We start from the raw sequence: 19,490 nt of genomic DNA on the forward strand, positions 1-19,490 counted from the left end.
CCAATATTCCTTTGACAGTTATTTATGGACTTTTGAGATTTCAGCTAACCCTCTCCCCTCCTTCCCTGACCTTCTTAAATATTAAACAAAACTTTATAAACTTCATAGTAGTCTCCTTCCCAGCCATCAAGAATCCACTGAGTTTAAAATGTTTCCCTGGCTGTATTGATTTCTAGTTACTGTTTGTTTCCCCAGCTAAGTTATATTGTGTTACCTCTCCCTAAGCAGCTGTGTAGCTGTACTGGTGTTTCCTCTTTCATTCCCTACCTATTTCCCCAAACCCCAAGTCACTGTTAGTTTATTGTTACCCATTCTTTTTAGTTGGGGCATTTTATTTTTTCAACCTGGAACTCCACATAAATGTACCTGCAGTGTCAGGAATAACCTCAGAAAATCAAGAAAAGTGATCCATATATTCCAGGACTCTTTGTCAGATGCATTTGATTTATTCAAAGCATATCCAGTGTTATTTGAGTTGTCATTCTCTGGCTGGATTATAAGGTTGTATGAGAGCTTTCTTTTGTATAAACCTTATTGGATCTTTTAGCAAAATAATGACCCCCGTCTCTTGATAAGGCCCTAGGAATAAGTATTATTAGATAATCTTTTCTAGATTTAGGAACTTAAGGAGATGAGGGTGAGGAAGGACTTATTTAATTACTTACAGAGCCATGTATCACCTTGCAAAAAATAGTGAAGGTAGATGGATTGTGGTATCCTAATACCCTCCAGTCAATTCATTCATTTCCAGACAAGGAAGCTATCTCTTTCCCTATAGATATATCTTCTCTTTTGGAAGAACTGCCAGGGTACATGTTTTCAATTCATTTCAGTTAATATTTACAGCATGGCCTTATAGATTAAGTGGCAGAATGTTTGCTGCCCTGCAATTAGGATTCAGAACAAAAGATCAGAATGAGAAAGGAATAAATATGGGGATAAAAAACATATACTTCTTTAATACTGTATAAAAAGCCTCCTCAGAAAACATAAGAATATAGATTCTATCTAAGAAAGTATCAAAATAATAGTTTGTTCAGTCAATATTGTCTTTGAATGAGGAAAGTATAATAGATGCCCACTTCTTAATAAGTTAGAAATACATGCAGAATATTCATAAGCCCTCCTTAGTGATTTGTTGCAGATATGTCTGTCATCTAGGTATTGTTCTAAAGCCTTGAATACACACACACATACATTTTCTCTCTTCTCTGTCTGTATGGCTTTTGTGCAATTTCCATGTATTTACTACTCACTGAATCAGAGTAAATTGAGGGAAGACTAGTCTGAATTAAATAATATTTTAAAGTAATGGAGTCTTATTGCTTTGAATTCTATTTTATACCTTGAACTATTAACAAGGTCCCATAAGATTTCCTCTAATGAATACTTAAGATTCTTTTGTATGAACAGCAACCATTTTTATTCATCATATTAAAGTTCTAAGTAGGTTAAACATGCTCTTTTTATACTACTAATTTATTTTTAAAGACCGTTTCATCATAGTTTAAAGCAAAAGCAAATTTTCCAACTAGATCACCATATTATCACCAATTCTGAAATGGTAGGATATGAGTTCTAGATATATTCATGTTATAGGATCACAGAATCTAAAAAATGAATGAACTTGCCAGGTTATTTCCTCCAATTTCTCCATTTTCACAAAATGAAATTGAGTCCCAGAGAAGTAAGTTGACATTGCATTTCACATAACTATTAAGTAGCTGGGATTTTAACCTATGCCTTTTTGACTGTTTTTAAATAATGTTATTGATGTTTTTTGCTTTAATATAATTTTTTCTGAAAATACCTTCCAACTAACACTTTGTAACAAATAAAAAGAAATTTGAAAAACCAAGTAACACAGTGACCACATCTGACATCATATGCAACTTCTATATCCATAGTCCTTTTCTACTACTATTCCAGGAGAGAAATACATTTCCTTATCAGTTCTCAGGCACCAAGATTTTCCCTCTTGACATATTGTACATAACTGTTCTTAGTAACACTATGTTTTTCCTTTTATTTTCCTTAATATTCAAGGTTAGCTTCTCTCTACCTTCTTTTCCCCGAGTTATGATTCTTTGGCTTTGCTTTTTCTTTTTTATTAATAGAATTTATTTATAAATGTCTCCACTCTCCCACCCCCTGATTCTTAGAAGGCATCATCTGGTAGATAGATATGTATATATAGATTATGTCCTTCATGTTTACATTTTTCAGTTTATTCCCTGGAAGTGATATTCACAAATTATTCTTTAAGTATTAAATTTGTAACTGTATATAATGTTCTCTTGGTTCTACTCATTTTGTTATTCATTTGATCCCACGTAGTTCCAAGTTTTTAAAAAAATTAGCCTACTCATCACTTCATCTGACTCAGTAGTATTCCATCACAATCATAAACCACAATTTGTTTATCCATTCCCCACTTGATGGGTTTCTCCTGTATTTTAGAAAAATCCAAGATTTAAAATTTTGTTCAAGAAAATTTTTCAGAAAAAGAAGCTTGCTAACACTTTGAAACCAGAAAATGGACTATTTGGAGAAAGATGCCTGCAGAAACCTACACTGAATCAAGATGATCCAGAAAAGATGCCTGCAGAAATCTACACTGAATCAAGACGATCCAAAATGAACATTGGGGTGCAACTAATTGAACTTGAAGGGATTGAACACAATTATTTTGAATTGTAAACTCTTATGCCAAAGGGGATTGCTCCCTAATTGTCTTTTGTCAGTGTGCCTAGCAAAAAATTGTTTTTGCTCTTTCTATTTCTTCTACTTACCTCTTATCTCTAACTATTGTAGTTAGAAGATTTTTAGGGTACAAGATAATTATGTCAAATGATCAGTTGGGGAGATGAGTCCGAAATGATCACAGGGGGGATTGTGATAATGAAATTAAATCTACCCTGCCCATCTTTAGATTTAATCACCAAAGGAGAAAGCATCTCTACTTAACTCACAAATTAGGTGGTCTGTGACCCATGTGTGTTAGAATGAGTGACAAATTAGAATTTACTGACTGCCTCCTGGGCATTCCTAAGAAAAGCATCTGTTGTGATTAGACATGTAAACTAAGAGGAGGCCACAGGAAGTGACCCAAAATAGGCCCCTTTAAAAAGAGACCTTAGCCAGCTGGACTCTCTCTTCTGGTTCATGAATGGGACCTGAAGGAGCACTTCTTGTTCATTACTGGGACCTGGAGAACCTCTGGACCTGGAACCCTGAGACCTTGGTGAGACTGCTCTTAAATCTCTCTCTTAGAACTACACGTGGTGAGTGAAGAAGGCTGACTTCTTTAACCTCCGGGAGGCTCCCTTGATTGGGAGAAGCCCTTGCGACTAAAACCTTTTAGGCTTTGGCTGGGCCTCTGGAGCCCCGCCGGAATAAAGCCCAGACTTGAATACAAATCTCTTATTCTACCCTATTCTCATCTCTCTACTTCCACTCTCTCCTATATATTTGTAAATAAACTTCCATAAAAGTCATTTTAACTTGAATTTATTCTTAATTGGGGATTGATAATTGTTCAATCCCCTGGTGACCAACCTTTTAATATTCAACCAAAAAAAAAAAAAAAAACTTTTCCCCCTAACACTTCTCAATTTCTAGCTCTTTTCCACCACACAGAGAGCTATATTTTGTAATATAGGCCAGTGATGGTGAACCTTTTAGGGACCCTGCCCCCCTCCTTGACTATATGCCCATGCCATGCCCTCCAATGCATGGCATTCCCTGCCCCCAACTGCATGCCCCACCCACCCCTACATTCAGGGCCAGAGTGTGGGGCAGGGCTTCAAGCTGGCCAAGCCAGAGCTCCATAGTGAAGGTGATGGGAGGGGTAGTATAAGGATGAAATTAGAAAATAAGTATTGTTTTATTAGTTTAAAGATAAGAAGTGGAGAAGCTGGCTTGGAAGAATTGTAGTTTCAAATAGAGAGGAGAGAGAGTGTTAATGTCAACTGGTGGCAGTTATAACCATTATTCTATGACGGTTACACCCTCTGGGTGGGGCATTCCAGGAGTGGCTTCTGGCAGTTGACACAGCCATATGCAGCTGCTTTCTCAGAGTTGAGAAGGTAACATTTTTGCCTCTCTCTATCTCGGTCTGAGGGAAAGACCTGAAGGAGCTTAGTGTTTTCTTTTCCAATTTGGGAAACACTATTCATTTATCTGTTATTGTCTATAGATTGGTTAAACTCTGAAAAGACCAAAAAACCTGGTCTTTGGTTTAGACTCTGAGTCTGTTAAAGCTCAGAGTCCTAACCTGATTCTTTTGGAGACTCAACCAGCTAGCCTTGGTTATCTTTATAACTTAAAGGTAAAGTTAAGAGTTATAGTGGTTAGGTTTATTTAGAATAGTATAAATTTGGTTAGTTAGATTGGGGAGGATTAGCGTAGCCTGTGAACCACAGGAGAAGCAGTTCCTTGCAAGACCTGGGAGTTTATTTGGGTGGAGCTAGAATCCCTTAGAATTAGAAATTTTTTTTCTCTTATATATATTTAAATAAATTGTTTATTTTTCATAAACAAGAGTTTCTTTAGCATTCCTTGCTCCTTGCATTGCTTGCCTAACTTTATTTTTACAGTAGGAGGCGTGAGTGCCCCACCCCTGCATTCCGGTGGGGCCAGGCTCCCAGCTGGCCATGCTGGGGACTGCGTGTGAGGTGTGCCATCTTTGGCACATGACATAGGTTTGCCATCATGGTTCTTTTTTTTTTTCCCTGTTTTCCTTGGGAAACAGACCCAAGATCTACTGATACTTTAGAATTGTGAAAACAAGTCTGATTTCATCCTAATACAAGAGTAATCCTTCCACGCCTTCATTTTCCCAGACAAAAATGTGTTTTTATACAGAAACCATTGCATTTCCTTGATTATTTTGATTATCTTTCAGTGAATCCTTCCAAACTCCATTACTGTTTGAGGTGTTGCACATAAAAATACAAAGTATAGTTTAAATAAAGGCACAGGGATGCAGTGTATTTTCCATCTTGAATCTTAAAGATTAAAAAGCAAAACATGGCAATTTATATTTAATCATCAATTATGCTTAATCATTAATGTTTGGTCCCTTAGCTGAATAGAGCAACCATTGTCATATTACTTTGATTCTCATAGTAACACTCATGATAGACAATGGTTTTATTAAAAGAAAGCTATAATTGTTATTATTGAAATCAACTTCCATTTTTATTCTTGAAATGTATGTTCAGTAGACATTTAACCTTAATTTCTCTTATGTTGCAGCTCCTCAGTTTGAAACTATGTGCAGTTATATAGATGCTACACTTGAGGAATTTCTGGCCTGGAGCTATGGCCAAGGTGTTAACAGTTGTAGTCCATTTAACCATTATGAAAATTCCAAGTTCTGGGCGTATGCTGACTACAAATATCTCGCCAATGTGTTTGAAGATAATACAGATGTTTTGCAGGTAAGGCATCTTACTTTTAATCTGGATAATAATTTGACCTTAAAAATAAAAAATCCTTTAAAATTCTTCAAAAATCAAAATTCTTTGCAAGCAGTTTTATCCTCTTTCATTTTATCTTCCTTCTCAAATATTATTAGTTAATGTTTAACGTTTTACAAAATCAGGAAATAGTAATTGACATAGACTGAAAATGGTAGAATCTAACTTATGCAATTACAGCAACATTGTAAAGAACAAATAACTGATTTTATTTTCAGTTCCACTTTCCCTCCCCACTTCTCCATCCACTGAAAAGGCAAGAAAAATGAAACAGTCATGTGAAACAAATTTCTGCATTAGCCATGTTCAACAGAAAGAGAAGAAAATATGCTTCATTCTGTACTCTTGAATCTGTCTGGATGTGGGTGGCATGTGTCACCATAAGCCCTTTGGACTTGTGGTTGATCAGAATTATTAAGTCTAAGAAAAACAACTTTGGAAAGTTTTAAGACTTGTGATCAATGCAATATACATGTTTTGAAAGGATTTATGATGGAGCACATCCACCCACCTCCAGACAGAAAAATAATGGATACACAGGGTATAGAAAAGAGACACATTTTTGGATATGGTCACTGTGTTAAGTCATATTACTTGACTTGCCTAAAAAGTAATTTACCCAGAAACATATATATCCTTTGAATGCCCCAGGGGAAAAGTGGGAGGGACTATAGCACAATGAGATGAACCCCTTTCATCTGGAGTTGGACTTTGAAATGCAGTTTCCCAGCATAGCAAGGTGGTTCAGTGGATAGAAAGCTAGTCTTGGAGATGGAAGGTCCTGGGTTCAAATTTGTGCTCAGACGTTTCCTACCTGTATGATCTTGGGCAATTCACTTCACCCCAGTTGCCTAGGCCTTGCCACTCTTCTGCCTTAGAATGAATACTTGTATCCATTCTAAGACTGAAGGTAAAGATTAAAAAAAAAAAAAGAAGAAGAAGAAAGAAATGCAGTTTCCTTTCTTCAAAATAATAAGTGGTTATTGTTGGCTTATTGGAATTAATTATTTTAATACTTTAGTTTATAGGTTCAATAGGCCTTTGTGGGTTAGCCTAACCTTCTTATCACCATGTCCACTCTAAGGGACAGGCCTATGGAGTTCCAAACAAAAAACTTTCAAATGAATTAAGTTTTGTAATGTTGCTCATCTTCAAATAATTAGTTGATTGATTCATTGACTATAGCTTCTTTTTTTCTCCCAAAATAGAATGTAGTGTGGTCTGATTTTGGCTTTCCTGGAAGAGATGGAAGAGAAAGCACCTTGTGGATTGGCTCACTGGGAGCCAACACCCCCTGCCATCTGGACTCCTATGGTTGTAACTTAGTATTCCAGGTACAAGGAAGGTAACCAAGAATGCCTTTGTGAAGGTAGCCTAATATAGCACAGTGTTTTCTAGCTGTCTTCAAAAAACATTGATGTTCCTTTTCTTTTGGTATCAGTGAAGAATCCATGAAGACAAAAAGAATTTTATTGTCCTGATTCCTTTTATTCCTCGAACCAAAGAAGGGAAGGGGAGGGAATAAACATTCATCTAGTGCCTACTTTGTTACAGGCACTCTACTTAGTCTTGGTTAGAATAAGAGAGTTGGATCTGAATCCTAACTCTGACATTTATTACTAATGTATTACTATGGCAAATTACTTAACCTAACAGATCTCCATTTTCCTTCTTATTTTACAAAATTAAATTCTTATTCTAAATCTCTACCACCTCTTCTAGACCCTTGCTCTACCACCATTATTCAACAACTTTTCCTTTGAAGTCAGTGTCATCTGATTAAGTCAGCCTCTCCTGATCCTTTTTATTACCATCTCCTATTCTCCAGGATACTCAGTCTTCTATCCTTAGTCATTTAAATACTTGACTTGCATTATTTTCCACCTTAACTCACCATCCTTGTGAAGTTCAAGTTGATGACCCTCCTATCACTCTGACCTCAGAATTCTTCCATATCCTCACATTTGGTGTCGTCCTTCTCTATCTGACCTCATCTACTCTTAGGAGTGACATATTTTAGACCTCATCATTTGTCTTAGAACCCTTTTAATTGCCAAACATCCAGTAAAAACTAGCCTATATTCAGTGCTTCTTTCTTACTGCCCTTTCCTCATCTTTCCAATATCTATCACCACCATACCATTGAAATTTTTCTCTCTAAAGTGACCAAAGACCCAGTTACCATATCTAGAGGCCATATTTTCTTCTTCATTCTGCCTTTCTTTTTTGAAGCATCTTACATCTTACACTGTTGACTACCCTATCCTTCCAGAAAAAAAGTAGTGTCCCACAAACATAGAGCACATCAAGGAAAAGAGAGTGATTGACAGTGTCATAGCCTGCAGAGAAAGGTCAGGAAGGATGAGAAATGAGAAGTGGTCATTTAAGAGATTTATTTATTATTAAATTAAGAGATTATTAGTAATATAATTATAAACAAAAGAAAATACAAAAGGTGAAAAAAAGTAAAACAATGATCTTAAATTTATGTATATATTTTTTAAAAGAATGTGTTAACTTTATCAAGGCAATAACAGAGGCCTCCTATATGTTTATTATGATTGATGTTGCTAATAATGACTTTATTTGGGGTATATTCCTTTAGTTCTACTTTTAGTACTCAAATTTATGCGAGTCTATATTTGAATTCTTTGTATTTGTTATCTCTACTGACGACACTGTTGTAATTCACTGATATGCAGTTATTCATTTATTCCTCACGTGTTGGGCACTTAATGTGATTCTAGCTTTTGGGGGCTTTTTGGCTACTGTTACAGCCAATACTACTAAAAATATTTCCTACCAATAACATTGTTCTTTTTTAAAATTAAGGAAAAAATCAAATGGAACATCTGAGGGGGTAAAAGCATTTCTCATTAACCCTAAAACATACCCTTTACCCATCTGTCAAAGTCTTTCACAGTTTTATGAGACAATAAATCTTTATTTCAGAGATCTGTTTTGAAGTTTGAAAAGCAAAGGTCCATGTTTTGTTTTAACTATTTGTTGTTGGTGGGATGAGGAAAACAGAGTGTGCCTGTAGTATGAAAAAACAAAATGCATTAATTATTTTTTTATTCTTACCTTCCATCTTAGAATCAATACTGTGTATTGGTTTCAATACAATGAAACCAGAACAATGGTAAGAGCTATGAAATGAAGGTTAAGTAAATGACTTGCCCAGGGTCACAAAGCTAGGAAGTGTTTGAAGTCAGATTTGAACCCAGGACCTCACATCTCTAGGCCTGGCTTTCAATCCACTGAGCCACTTAACTGCCCCCATTAATTAGATTTTTTTAAGAGAGTTTTTAAAAAATTAGGCTATGAATGGGAGTGCCAAATAATGTGTTGGACTCATAGGAAGACCTCAGTTGGGCTTGTATTTGCGTTACTATCATGTGACCTTGAATAAGTCACTTAACTTTTGAAGCTGTTTACTCATCTATAAAATGAGGATAATAAAACTGGTGTTCTCTATTTTGTATTGTTGCCCTGTTATTGAGGCTCAAGTGAGGTAAATTTGATCAGATTCTTTAAAGCACTTTACAAATGTTATTATTACTGCTCTGATAGCCACATAGTTATAACAACAGCTTAACACTGATCCTCTCACCTCAGAGCCTTTTTATTCTTCTACTCTGTCTTCATCTCCCAGTTTCTTTCCTTTCTGTGAACTGCAGAGTGAAAGGAGAAGTTTAACATTGGAATATGCCACTTCAGGGTGAAATAACACCTCATCTTTCTTCTCCCTCCATTTCCCTACAATTTCTTTATTTTCTTTTTCCATACTGCATATGTGCTGCTCTCCATTCTAATCTCCCTCTTAATTAACTCTCCATAACTAGGAACTAAACAATGTGTTTGTATGTGAAAAGTTTAATTTAAAAAAAAATTTAAATAAATGAATAGAATAATTTACTGTTTTTCTGTGGGTCAGCAATCTTCAATAGGTAGCCCTGCTCATTTAAAGGCAATGCACACATCTATTGCTTATTCACTTAACAGATTTTTAACTTAGGAAATTCATGACCAGCATAATAAAACTTGTAGAAACCATGTTATAGTTGGGATGTTTGAAGAGAAAAGACTAAAGGTACATCTACCAATTGTCCTTGAATATTTAAAGAGTTATCGTGTCATAAAGCAAAGTAGACTCCACCATAGGACAGAATGGAGCGCAATAGATTGAAGTTACAAGGATATATGTAGCTTAGCAGAAGGTAGAACTGTAGAAAAATTAAGGCCTCTCCACATTGGAAAAGGATGTCATAAGTAATGCCATTCAGTATAGCTTGGATGTAATTAGAGAGAATTTCTGCAATTTAAATAAGATGATCTTGAGGGCAGTGAGGTGGCTTAGTGAATTGAGAGTTAGGCCAAGAGATGGGAGGTCCCAGACTCAGATCTGCTAGCTGTGTGACCCTGGGCAAATCATTTAACTTCTCTCAGCTAGCTCTTCTGCCTTGGAACCAGTGCAGTATATTGGTTCTAAGATGGAAGGTAAGGGTTTAAAAAAAAAAGTCTCAGCTCTAAGCGTTTATGATTCTTTGAAATGAATTTATTTCATTTGAGTATAAATTAATGCAATTTACTGTTACTTTATATTGCCTTACCTAGTACATAGAGTATTAACCGTCATCATTTTTTTTGTTTGTTTGTTTAGGAAAAGATGGCATCTCTTTCCTCCTGAAGATACTGTTTTTCTTTACCCAACCAGAATTCCTTATGAAGAATCCAGCGTTTTCAGCAAAGTCAATGTTGTCAATCCTGATTTAAAACACTTTCCTCAGTTTGTGAAAGCTGAAAGGCATATGGTTACACTGTACCCAGGACAGGTAATTCTTTCATTTAAAAGGGAGGGGGGAAATGACATTATTCTCCCACCATCTGTTCCTCTTGTAAGCTAATAGAACTTCCTTCTTTTCATTCCTCCTGCCTGCCCCTTTTCGTATAACATTGAGCTTCAGAGAAACAAGTATCTTCCTGACAGTGTATTAAAAACAGACCAAGGGGAGAGAGTTTTGTTTCTGTGGCTGAGGAGTAGAAAAAGATTAGCCTGTGGTTCTTGAACCTACTTTCCTCCAGGCTCTTAGAATGGCCACCAGATAATTTATTCAGAAAGAGTGAAAGTTAGATAGGAGAGAATTCAATGATAGTTTGAATCAGTGAGTGTGATCCCAGGAGGGAAAATCAGATAAAATTTTAGGGCACCTGAATGACTGAGGCAGTTAGAGGGCACAGTGGAGAGAGTCATGGACCAAGTTCAAATCCTGCATCAGGCACTTACTAGCTTTGTGACTCTTGGCAAGTCCCTTTGGCCTCTCTCAGGTTCTTCATTTCTAAAATGAGGATGAAAACAGCACCTACCTCAAGTGGTTATGAGTACTCACCACAGATGAGAGGATGACAGTAATGAGGAGGAGGATTAGCACTTAGATGCTTTAACAAAGCATTTTACAAATATTATTTCATTTTATCCCTACCACAACTCTGGGAGGTAGGTGATATAACATATAAAGTGCTTTGAAAAAAAACTTATAGCATTTTGTGAAGGCTAGTAGTTATTTGGGGTTTTTTTGCTATTATTAAAATGAACCTGTTTATAAACAGTTGTCAAGAGTGAAACAGGACTCTGAATTAACTCCAAATGCATTTTATTTAGTTCAGTTCTCTAATTAAATTTTTACAAATGCATTGTTGTACCTTCCGGTATTCAATTACTGGTTGGGAAAACTTTTCTGAATTTCTATTAATTGCCTTTTTTCTCAAAAAGCTGTTCCAAAATCTCCTAAAGAAATATAATTGTTGCAAATGTTATTTTTCTTGTTTGTTCCCAAACATTGGTTATAATTGAAGTCTCTGAGAACCAGTAGATTATAAAGTATATACTTGATAAGTAGGTCTGTGAAACAGAAATTGGCTTTAAGTCTCCTTAGATAAAAAAGTAAAAGCTTTTCCATTAGATAGTGAAGAATAATATTTACAGTTGAGATCTTTACCAGAGATTTATAGTCAAAGTACAAAATATTTCATTTCAAATACGTGACTAAAGTAAAACCTTCTGAAGAAATCATAGATTTTTAAAAATAGTTTTCCAGAGTTTATGATATCAAACTAATATTTGATATCCCTGTCCCTCGGTACATATACATTGTCAAATGTGAACATCAGTTTAGATGTAAAAGAGGAGTAAAGAGGATGCATCATCATTGTTCTATTCACACACTGTCAGAAAAAGATAAAATGAAAAATACCTTATTTGCATTGAAAGTTAATCCCCTAGGATTACTGGATCTATTACCAACAAGCAAGAAGAATTTCTAAGCCAAGATTTCTATGTTGAACACAGCTCTCTCCAATCTCCTTGTCTCTAGCACACAGCCACAAGAATGACTATCCTGAGATGATTGTCAGTCATTCACATGTTTTTATATTTAAATCATGTTGTCTAATCTAATCCTCAGCCTATATCCTTGGATCTGAAGTTCAGTAAACTGCCCCTGCCAATTCTAATTTTCCAAACAGAGAGTATTCCTATCAGGACCTAAAATTATATTCTCTTTAAACTCAAAGAAATTTTCTGTCACATTACCACAAAGTAATGTCTCATAATTAAATCTGGGTGAAAAAGTAAATTTTTAATTTTAAGAGCTTATAAGTAGATAGTTTTCACTCTTAAAACAACCCACTATTCATGTCATGAAGAGGTTCTGGTTACTGATTCAACTTCCTGTATTCCTGTTCTCCAATTAGATATGTCCCAGGGAAGGACTAAGTGATGACATTAGAAGGGATATATATTGGCTTTCGTGACAGGAAGTTAGGCTTTTTTTGCCTAGCTACTCACTTTTTCAGCCCCCTACCTTCTGGCCACACTGTCTCTCTGCCCTAACTGTCCTTTGTAGCTTCTAATTTTACTCTCGATTAAGCCTCTGCCCTCTCTCTTTCTGTCCTAGATTAGCTGCTTGGCCCCAATTCTGTGGTGTCTGTTCAGACTGTGAGGGAGAAGTGGCATATTAATAAAATTAATATTTTAAACTAAAAATACAGCCTCCAGAAAATTCTATTCATTACAATAATTTTTGTTAGAATTTTAAATCTTCCCTTTTTCTTTGGCTCCTAGAAAAGGCTGGATAGAATTGAAGGCAAGAACAGATGACACCACAAGTTCCCACTAACTTTAAAAAGTCCTTATTTGACCTTGTTGTCTTCCTCTAGCCACATACCTGTTTTTCTCCTCTTAATAGTCTTCATCAGTTCCATCCATTTGCTTACCACCAACTGACTCCTGTATTTTTAACTTCAGAGACATCTAGATGGCTTATTGGTGTTACAAATAAAAGGGTGGTCATCTGGCCAGAGTTATAATCATTTGTACTAATAAAGTGAGAGACAGGGAGAGAAGGGAGAGGGAGGAGGGGGAGAGAGGGGAAAGAGAGGAGGGAGGGAGGGAGAGACAGAGATGGACTGAGAGACTGACTGACTGACTGACCAACCAACCCTAGGGAGCTAGTCTGTTTGAGAGCAGATGCAAAAAAGACCTCCCTTGCTTTTTAAACCCCATTACCTTCCCCCTTCAAGGTGATATTGCACATTGATGCTCATGCTGATGCCAGGGGATGTCAGGCCATCAAATATGATGTTACTCTGTTGGAATGCTGCAGAATCGAGGTATTTTACCTCACACTGTGCATAGAAAGCCAGGCCTAGAGATGAGAGGTCCTGGGTTCAACTGTGACCTCAGATATTTCCTACCTGTGTGACTCGGGGCACTCTTCTGTCTTGGAACTAATAACTTAATATTGGGAACTAATACTTAATTTTGATTCTAAGAAGGTAAGGATTAAAAAAAAAATCTTAACTTCCCTACCTTTCTTCTGAAATAACTTATAAAGATCATCACTGACCTTATCACTAAGTCCAGAACATTTTTTTTTAGTCTTGGTTTTCTTTGCCCTCTTTACAGAATATTTTACTGTGAACCCTCTTCTTCTGCTACTCTCCCAACTCTCTTCCTCAGTTTCCATGACATTGCACACTCAGCTGCTTCTGCCACTTTTCCCTTCAGCTTATTCTTTTTGCTCTCGCCCTCTGACTATGTTTGACAGAGCCCTAGAGTTAACCCTCTGTTCTCCTCATTGTACCTATCACCTCCCCATCTCCAGTTATCTGAATTCTATCCATCCTTAAAGAAATACAGTATTTCTAACTACCTATTCTTGAAGATTTTCCCAATTTCTCCAGCTTATCCTGAGTTAAGTCTTCACTCCTAAATATTAAAAATAAAATGCTTTATTAGTATGTTAATAGCGGTTTTTCTTATTTTTAGGTCTTGTTTGTTCCCAGACACTGGTGGCATTATGTAGAATCCATCGATCCCATCACTGTCAGTATAAACTCGTGGATTGAATTGGTATTCTTCTTTTTTTCTTTTGTGAATGAAAATAATTTCTTTAGGGTCGATGTAGAATATGTGAAAATAAAAGTAAATATTACTGATAGAACTTAAATAGATGAGTATGAGTTGATCCCTTTAAAATGGTCAACTAGAGAATTACACACTTAATGCTGCCATTACTCAGAACAGCCTTAGAGTCCAGTCCTCTTATAATTGGATTTAGAACCAACAGCATATTCTTTTGAATTTCCTCCCTGATAGCAAGTCTTCTTCTTTGAACAAATTTATGCAAATCCATATGCGTATGAAATACAATACCAGTCATAGGAGTAAAGAAAGGTTCAAAGTAGGAAGAAATGGTGGACAAACTTGATTTAGGTCAGGTGGGGAAGTTTCATGAAGCTGAAGTTCACATTTCTACCAACAGTGGATTAGTGTCCCCATTTTTTCCTCATCCTCTCCAACATTTGTCATTTTGCCCTTTTGTCATTTTATCTAATCTTAAAACTGTGAGATGATATCTCAAAATTGTTTTGATTTACATTTCTTGAATCATAGTGTTTTAGAGTTTTTTTCCATATACCTATATATGGCTTTGATTTCTTCATCCAAAATCTGTCTGCTCATATCTTTTGCCCATTTGTCAGTTGAGGGATGGCTCTTATAAATCTGTCAAAATTCTTTTAATGTTTTAGGTATAAGACCTCTATCCAAGAAACTGTGTATAAAATTTTTCCTCTGAGTTTCTGCTTTCCTTCTAATTTTGGCTATATTAATTTTATTTATACAGAAATGTTTTAATTTAATATAATAAAATTATCCATTTTACATGGATATTTCATGGATTATTTCATGATGTCCTTCCTCTTATTTACTCATAAATTCCTCTCCCATCCATAAATCTGATAGGTAATATAGTCCTTGTTCTAATTTGCTTATGATATCTCCTTTTATGTCAAGGTCATATATCCATTTTGATCTTAGTTAATGATATAAGATATTGGTCTATACCTAGTTTCAGCTAGCAATTTTTTTTAATTTTAATTTTTAATATTTTCCCATAGTTACATATTTCATGTTCTTTCCCTCTCCCCCAAACCTCCCTTAGCTGATGCACAATTCCACTGGGTTTTACTTGTATCATTGATCAAGGCCTAATTTCATATTATTGATAATTGGACTAGAGTTATCATTTAGTGTCTACAACCCCAATAATATCCCCAATCAGCCCATGTGTTCAAGCAGGTGGTTTTCTTCTGTGTTTCTCCTCCCACAGTTCTTCCTCTGAATGTGGCTAGTTTTCTTTCTCATAAGTCCCTCAGCCTTGCTCTGGATCCTTGCAAACAGTGTATCAGTATTTGTGGACAGTGTTCTCCTGGGTCTGCTCCTTTCACTCTGCATCAATTCCTGGAGGTCATTCCAGTTCACATGGAGTTCCTCCAGTTTATTGTTAATTTGAGCACAGTAGTATTCCATCACCAACAGATACCACAATTTGTTCAGCCATTCCCCAATCGAAGGACATTCTCTCATTTTCCAATTTTTTGCCACCACAAAGAACGTGGCTATAAATATTTTTGTACAAGTCTTTTTCCTTATTATCTCATTGGGGTATAATCCAAGCAGTGCTATGGCTGGATCAAAAGGCAGATAGTCTTTTTAAATCCCTTTGAGCATAGTTCCAAATTGCCATCCAGAATGGTTGGATCATTTCACAACTCCACCAACAGTGCATTAATGCCCCAATTTTGCCACATCCCCTCCAACATTCATTACTCTCCCCTGCTGTCATTTTAGCCAATCTTCTAGGTGTGAGATGATACCTCAGAGTCATTTTGATTTGCATTTCTCTAATTATTATAGATTTAGAATCAGCTAGCAATTTTTATTAAAGAGTAAATGTTATAATTAGAATTAGTCTTGGAGACTTGTATTTAATTATAATTATTCATTAGTAAAAAAGAGAGAGAAAATTATTGCCAGATTGCCCTTAACTATGAATTAAGTATCTAGAAGATACTTGGTGGTAATAGGGATTTTAACAGGATTAAATTTAATGAATGTTTAGGACCAGTATTAGAAGTATCTCAGGGTTTGGGAAGGCCAACAGAATAAAGCTTACAGGATACCAAGTGCTATTAAACAGGGTTTATTTAAGGTAAGGGAAGGAAAGGAAGGGAAATGGGATGATCTATCTAAAGAATATAAATAAACCTCCCCACCAAATCTAGTTGTGATCTTCTGAAAGTTGTTATCTGAACTATCAATTACCTCTCTACTAAAAGTCCCAGTTCCTATAATAAATATACTTCACTAACTAAATTCCCTCCTAAGAATAGAGGTGATAAGGTTGGAAAGTAAATGGGAACAGGACTCAAGGAAAAAGGTTCTCACTGACAGATGGCTTTAGATGTCTCAAGCAGCTCTGTTGGAATATCTATCAGCCAGCAGCAACAGGATACACAAGAATACAGAAACAAATAGTTGGATCAGGAGGACAGCCACAGGAGAGGGAGAATAGTCAAACTCACAAGGTCTACCCAAGGAGATCAGACAAACTCAAACCCTCCAGTTTTCAACTGTCCCCCAGAAGAAGCTCTGTCACTTTCCTAGAACCGTGGAATCTTCCTGCTTCTGCCTTTTCAGCAGCTCCTACTCCTGCTCTTTCTTTATTTCCTTATAACAACTACCATAGTCTCCCATCCACATTGAGTTTCTTCCTGGAATCCCAACCAAGCCTGACCTGTTTTACAAGCTGAGGCAAGCAAGCCAGATAAATTAAGGCCAGAAAGGCCAGACAAAGAGAGAGCTTGCTTTCAAAAAGGGACCCACTCCAAAAAGAGGATGTGTTCCTCTTCAACCCATCTATGTGGCCAATGACTACTTTTGTTTGGCTTTCTGATTGGGCAGTCTTTACCATGAGTCCTTACCTTCAAGCATGTAATCATGCCATGTAGTGTTCTTTCTTAATGTGCATGTGCCTGGTCAGGGGCTATATTTTTATGTTAATTCACATGTAAATTCTTATCCCCAAAACTTGGATTTATACTCTTGTCAAATATAAGGTTACTATAATCTTTTACTACTGTTTGTTGTATATTTGTTCTAGAGTCCCTAATTCTTTCAAAGTTGTTTGTCTTTACAATCTTGTTGACAGTATTTAAATCATTCTTCTGGTTCTACTCACTTTACTCTGCTTCAAAAGTCATATAAATCTTCCCAGGTTTCTCTGAAACTATTCCTTTCCTTTTATAGCACAGTAGTATTTCATCACATTTAATGTAGACTATGAGCCCTTTCACCTTTTTTTGTATCCTTAGCACTTAGTGCAGTGCTTGGTATTATAGTGTAGTCTTAAGTGTTTCAACACTTACTGACTGATTTAAATATCATAACTTGTTCAACCATTCCCTGATTTATGGGCATCCCCTCAGTCTCCTATTCATTTTTGTTGTTCAGTCACATCCAACTCTTTATGACTACCTGAACCATACTGTCTAGGACAGTAATGGTGAACTTTTTAGAGACGGAGTGCCAGGCCCCACCCCCACCCTCTACACCAGTGATGGCGAACCTTTTAGAGATAGAGTGCTGTGCCCTTCCCCCATCCCACCCCTTAGACAGAGTGCCATACCTGTCCTCCCAGAGACGGTATGCTGTGCTAGGCATGCCCTGGCCCTCCCACCCCCCACCTCACACAGGGGACAGAGGAAGCACTCCTATGGGGCTGCTGGGTAGAGGGGCAGGTGAAATGAGGAATGTGATGAGTGTAGAGAGGGGGAGGGGAGTGACCCAAGTGCTCCACTCCTTTCCCCCTCTCCAGCTCTGCCACCTGCATCCTTGGATTTTGTAGTTGGTTCTCTTCTTGGATGTTGTCACCCATGAGTAACTCATCCTCTTTTGCTATTTTTTTCTGTGTTGTATCTCCTAATTTTTATAGCATCAGACCTCTCAACTTTCTCAATTGCTCCTTAAAGGCAATCTTAATTAGATTTACCATATCCTAGGCAAATATATTTTAAATATTGTTAAGTATGCTCAATCCCTAGCCCCATAACCCCTATATTCACAACCATGGTTCTACAACTTCGAATCCTTTTCTTAGCCACTGTCTTACCAGCCAATTATCCACTTTGCAGATCTACCTCTTCTTAATTCACAGAGCTTCATTCATCCACTAAGCCAAACTATAGTACTGCAGATAATATTTTTGTGGGACCATACTGTGCTCTTTTATTCATTCTCTGTTAACCTACTCTTGTTTCTATCTTCCTTTTTGTCTAGTGAGTTCCTATTGCATCCATATTAGTGTTTTATTTTTGCATATAATTATTTCTTGGAATACATAAAGATAGTTCTATACTTCTCTCTTTGGAAAGTGCTTGACACATTAAATAGCTTCAAATGTTAAATGATCCTTCATCTCTTCCTTCTCCGTCTCACATTCCTCTGCATTCCAGCCTCCTAACACAGGAGAGAATTACCTTCTGCCTCTTTACATCCTTTCTTTTTTTCCTTTGAAGTCTCTTCTCTCACCTCTCCCTCTCCCTCAACTCCCCCCCCCCTCCACCTTTTATGAATATCAACCTTGGAATCATCATTGATTCTTCACTCTTCCTCAGCTCCCATATCTAGTTACAAGGTCTTGTCACTTCAGCCTCTACAGGTCTCTCAGTCAGTCCTTTTTCTGTCCTAGTCTCCACCCTCATCCCCTATTTCCTGCACCATTTACAATAAGTTCCTAATTAATCTCCTTTCCTCCCAACAATCTATCCATCACATAGTTGCCCAAATGATACTCCTAGAGCCCATGTCTGACTGTGTCAGATCTGCTCAGAAAACTCCCTAATGCCTTGAGGATAAAATAGAAATTCCTCTCTTTTAAACTCTTTACAATCTGGTTATAACCTGTCCATATTGATTTCACATTACTCTTCCTCACACCCTCAATGTCCTGGCAAAGTGACCTACTTGCTGTTCCCCAGGCATAGCCTATCTCTCAACTCTCCTTTTGCATAGCTTTCCCTATGGCAAGAATCCTCTTCTTCCTCACTCTCACCGTTTGGAATTCCTGACTTCCTTCAAGGCACTGTCCAAGATCCACCTACTGCATAAGGGGGCCTTTGCTAATTCCTGCCCCCACCCCAATTCTGAGTGTCCCCCAGTTCCTTTCTAATTATCTTATATGTTTTTGTATTTCCTTATCTGTGTACTTATCATCTGTCTTCTCTCCATCCCCACCCCCATTGTGAGTGCTTTTTAAGGACAGAGATAGTTTCATTTTGTTTTTTATCCCCAGCATCTGATATGGTACTTGACTACTTGGACATGCTTATCAGATTGAATTTCAACATATCATTCCTCTGATAACCTGGACTGTAGAGATGCATTCTTTCACTCCCTTTACTTTCTCTTATGGACAGAGACCAACTTGTACTGAATATCTGGGCAGAATATTGAAGTTGCTGCAGAATTCACCTTGCCTTATATACTTGTTTGAAGCAACAATAACTTTCCCCCCATTCCTTAGAATCTTATCTTCTGTTTTAATATCAGTTCTAAGGCAGAATAATGGCAAGAGCTAAACATTTGGAGTTAAGTGACTTGCC

General features: G+C 36.8%; 1 protein-coding gene across 2 annotated transcripts in view; it reads left to right on the plus strand.

The window, feature by feature from the left end:
• HSPBAP1 (HSPB1 associated protein 1) overlaps positions 1 to 19,490 on the plus strand; it is a 51,821-nt gene that overhangs the window by 25,528 nt on the left and 6,803 nt on the right. Inside the window, exons 3-6 of one of the 2 annotated variants that reach the window (XM_044670048.1) lie at positions 5,260 to 5,444; positions 6,692 to 6,828; positions 10,147 to 10,318; positions 13,813 to 13,896. In XM_044670048.1, coding sequence (XP_044525983.1) covers positions 5,260 to 5,444; positions 6,692 to 6,828; positions 10,147 to 10,318; positions 13,813 to 13,896 — 578 coding nt within the window. The remainder of the gene's footprint in view (positions 1 to 5,259; positions 5,445 to 6,691; positions 6,829 to 10,146; positions 10,319 to 13,812; positions 13,897 to 19,490) is intronic. The other variant, XM_044670049.1, reaches the window with a different exon arrangement.

Source organism: Gracilinanus agilis, chromosome 3, assembly GCF_016433145.1.
Source record: "Gracilinanus agilis isolate LMUSP501 chromosome 3, AgileGrace, whole genome shotgun sequence".
NCBI classification, from domain to species: domain Eukaryota; kingdom Metazoa; phylum Chordata; class Mammalia; order Didelphimorphia; family Didelphidae; genus Gracilinanus; species Gracilinanus agilis.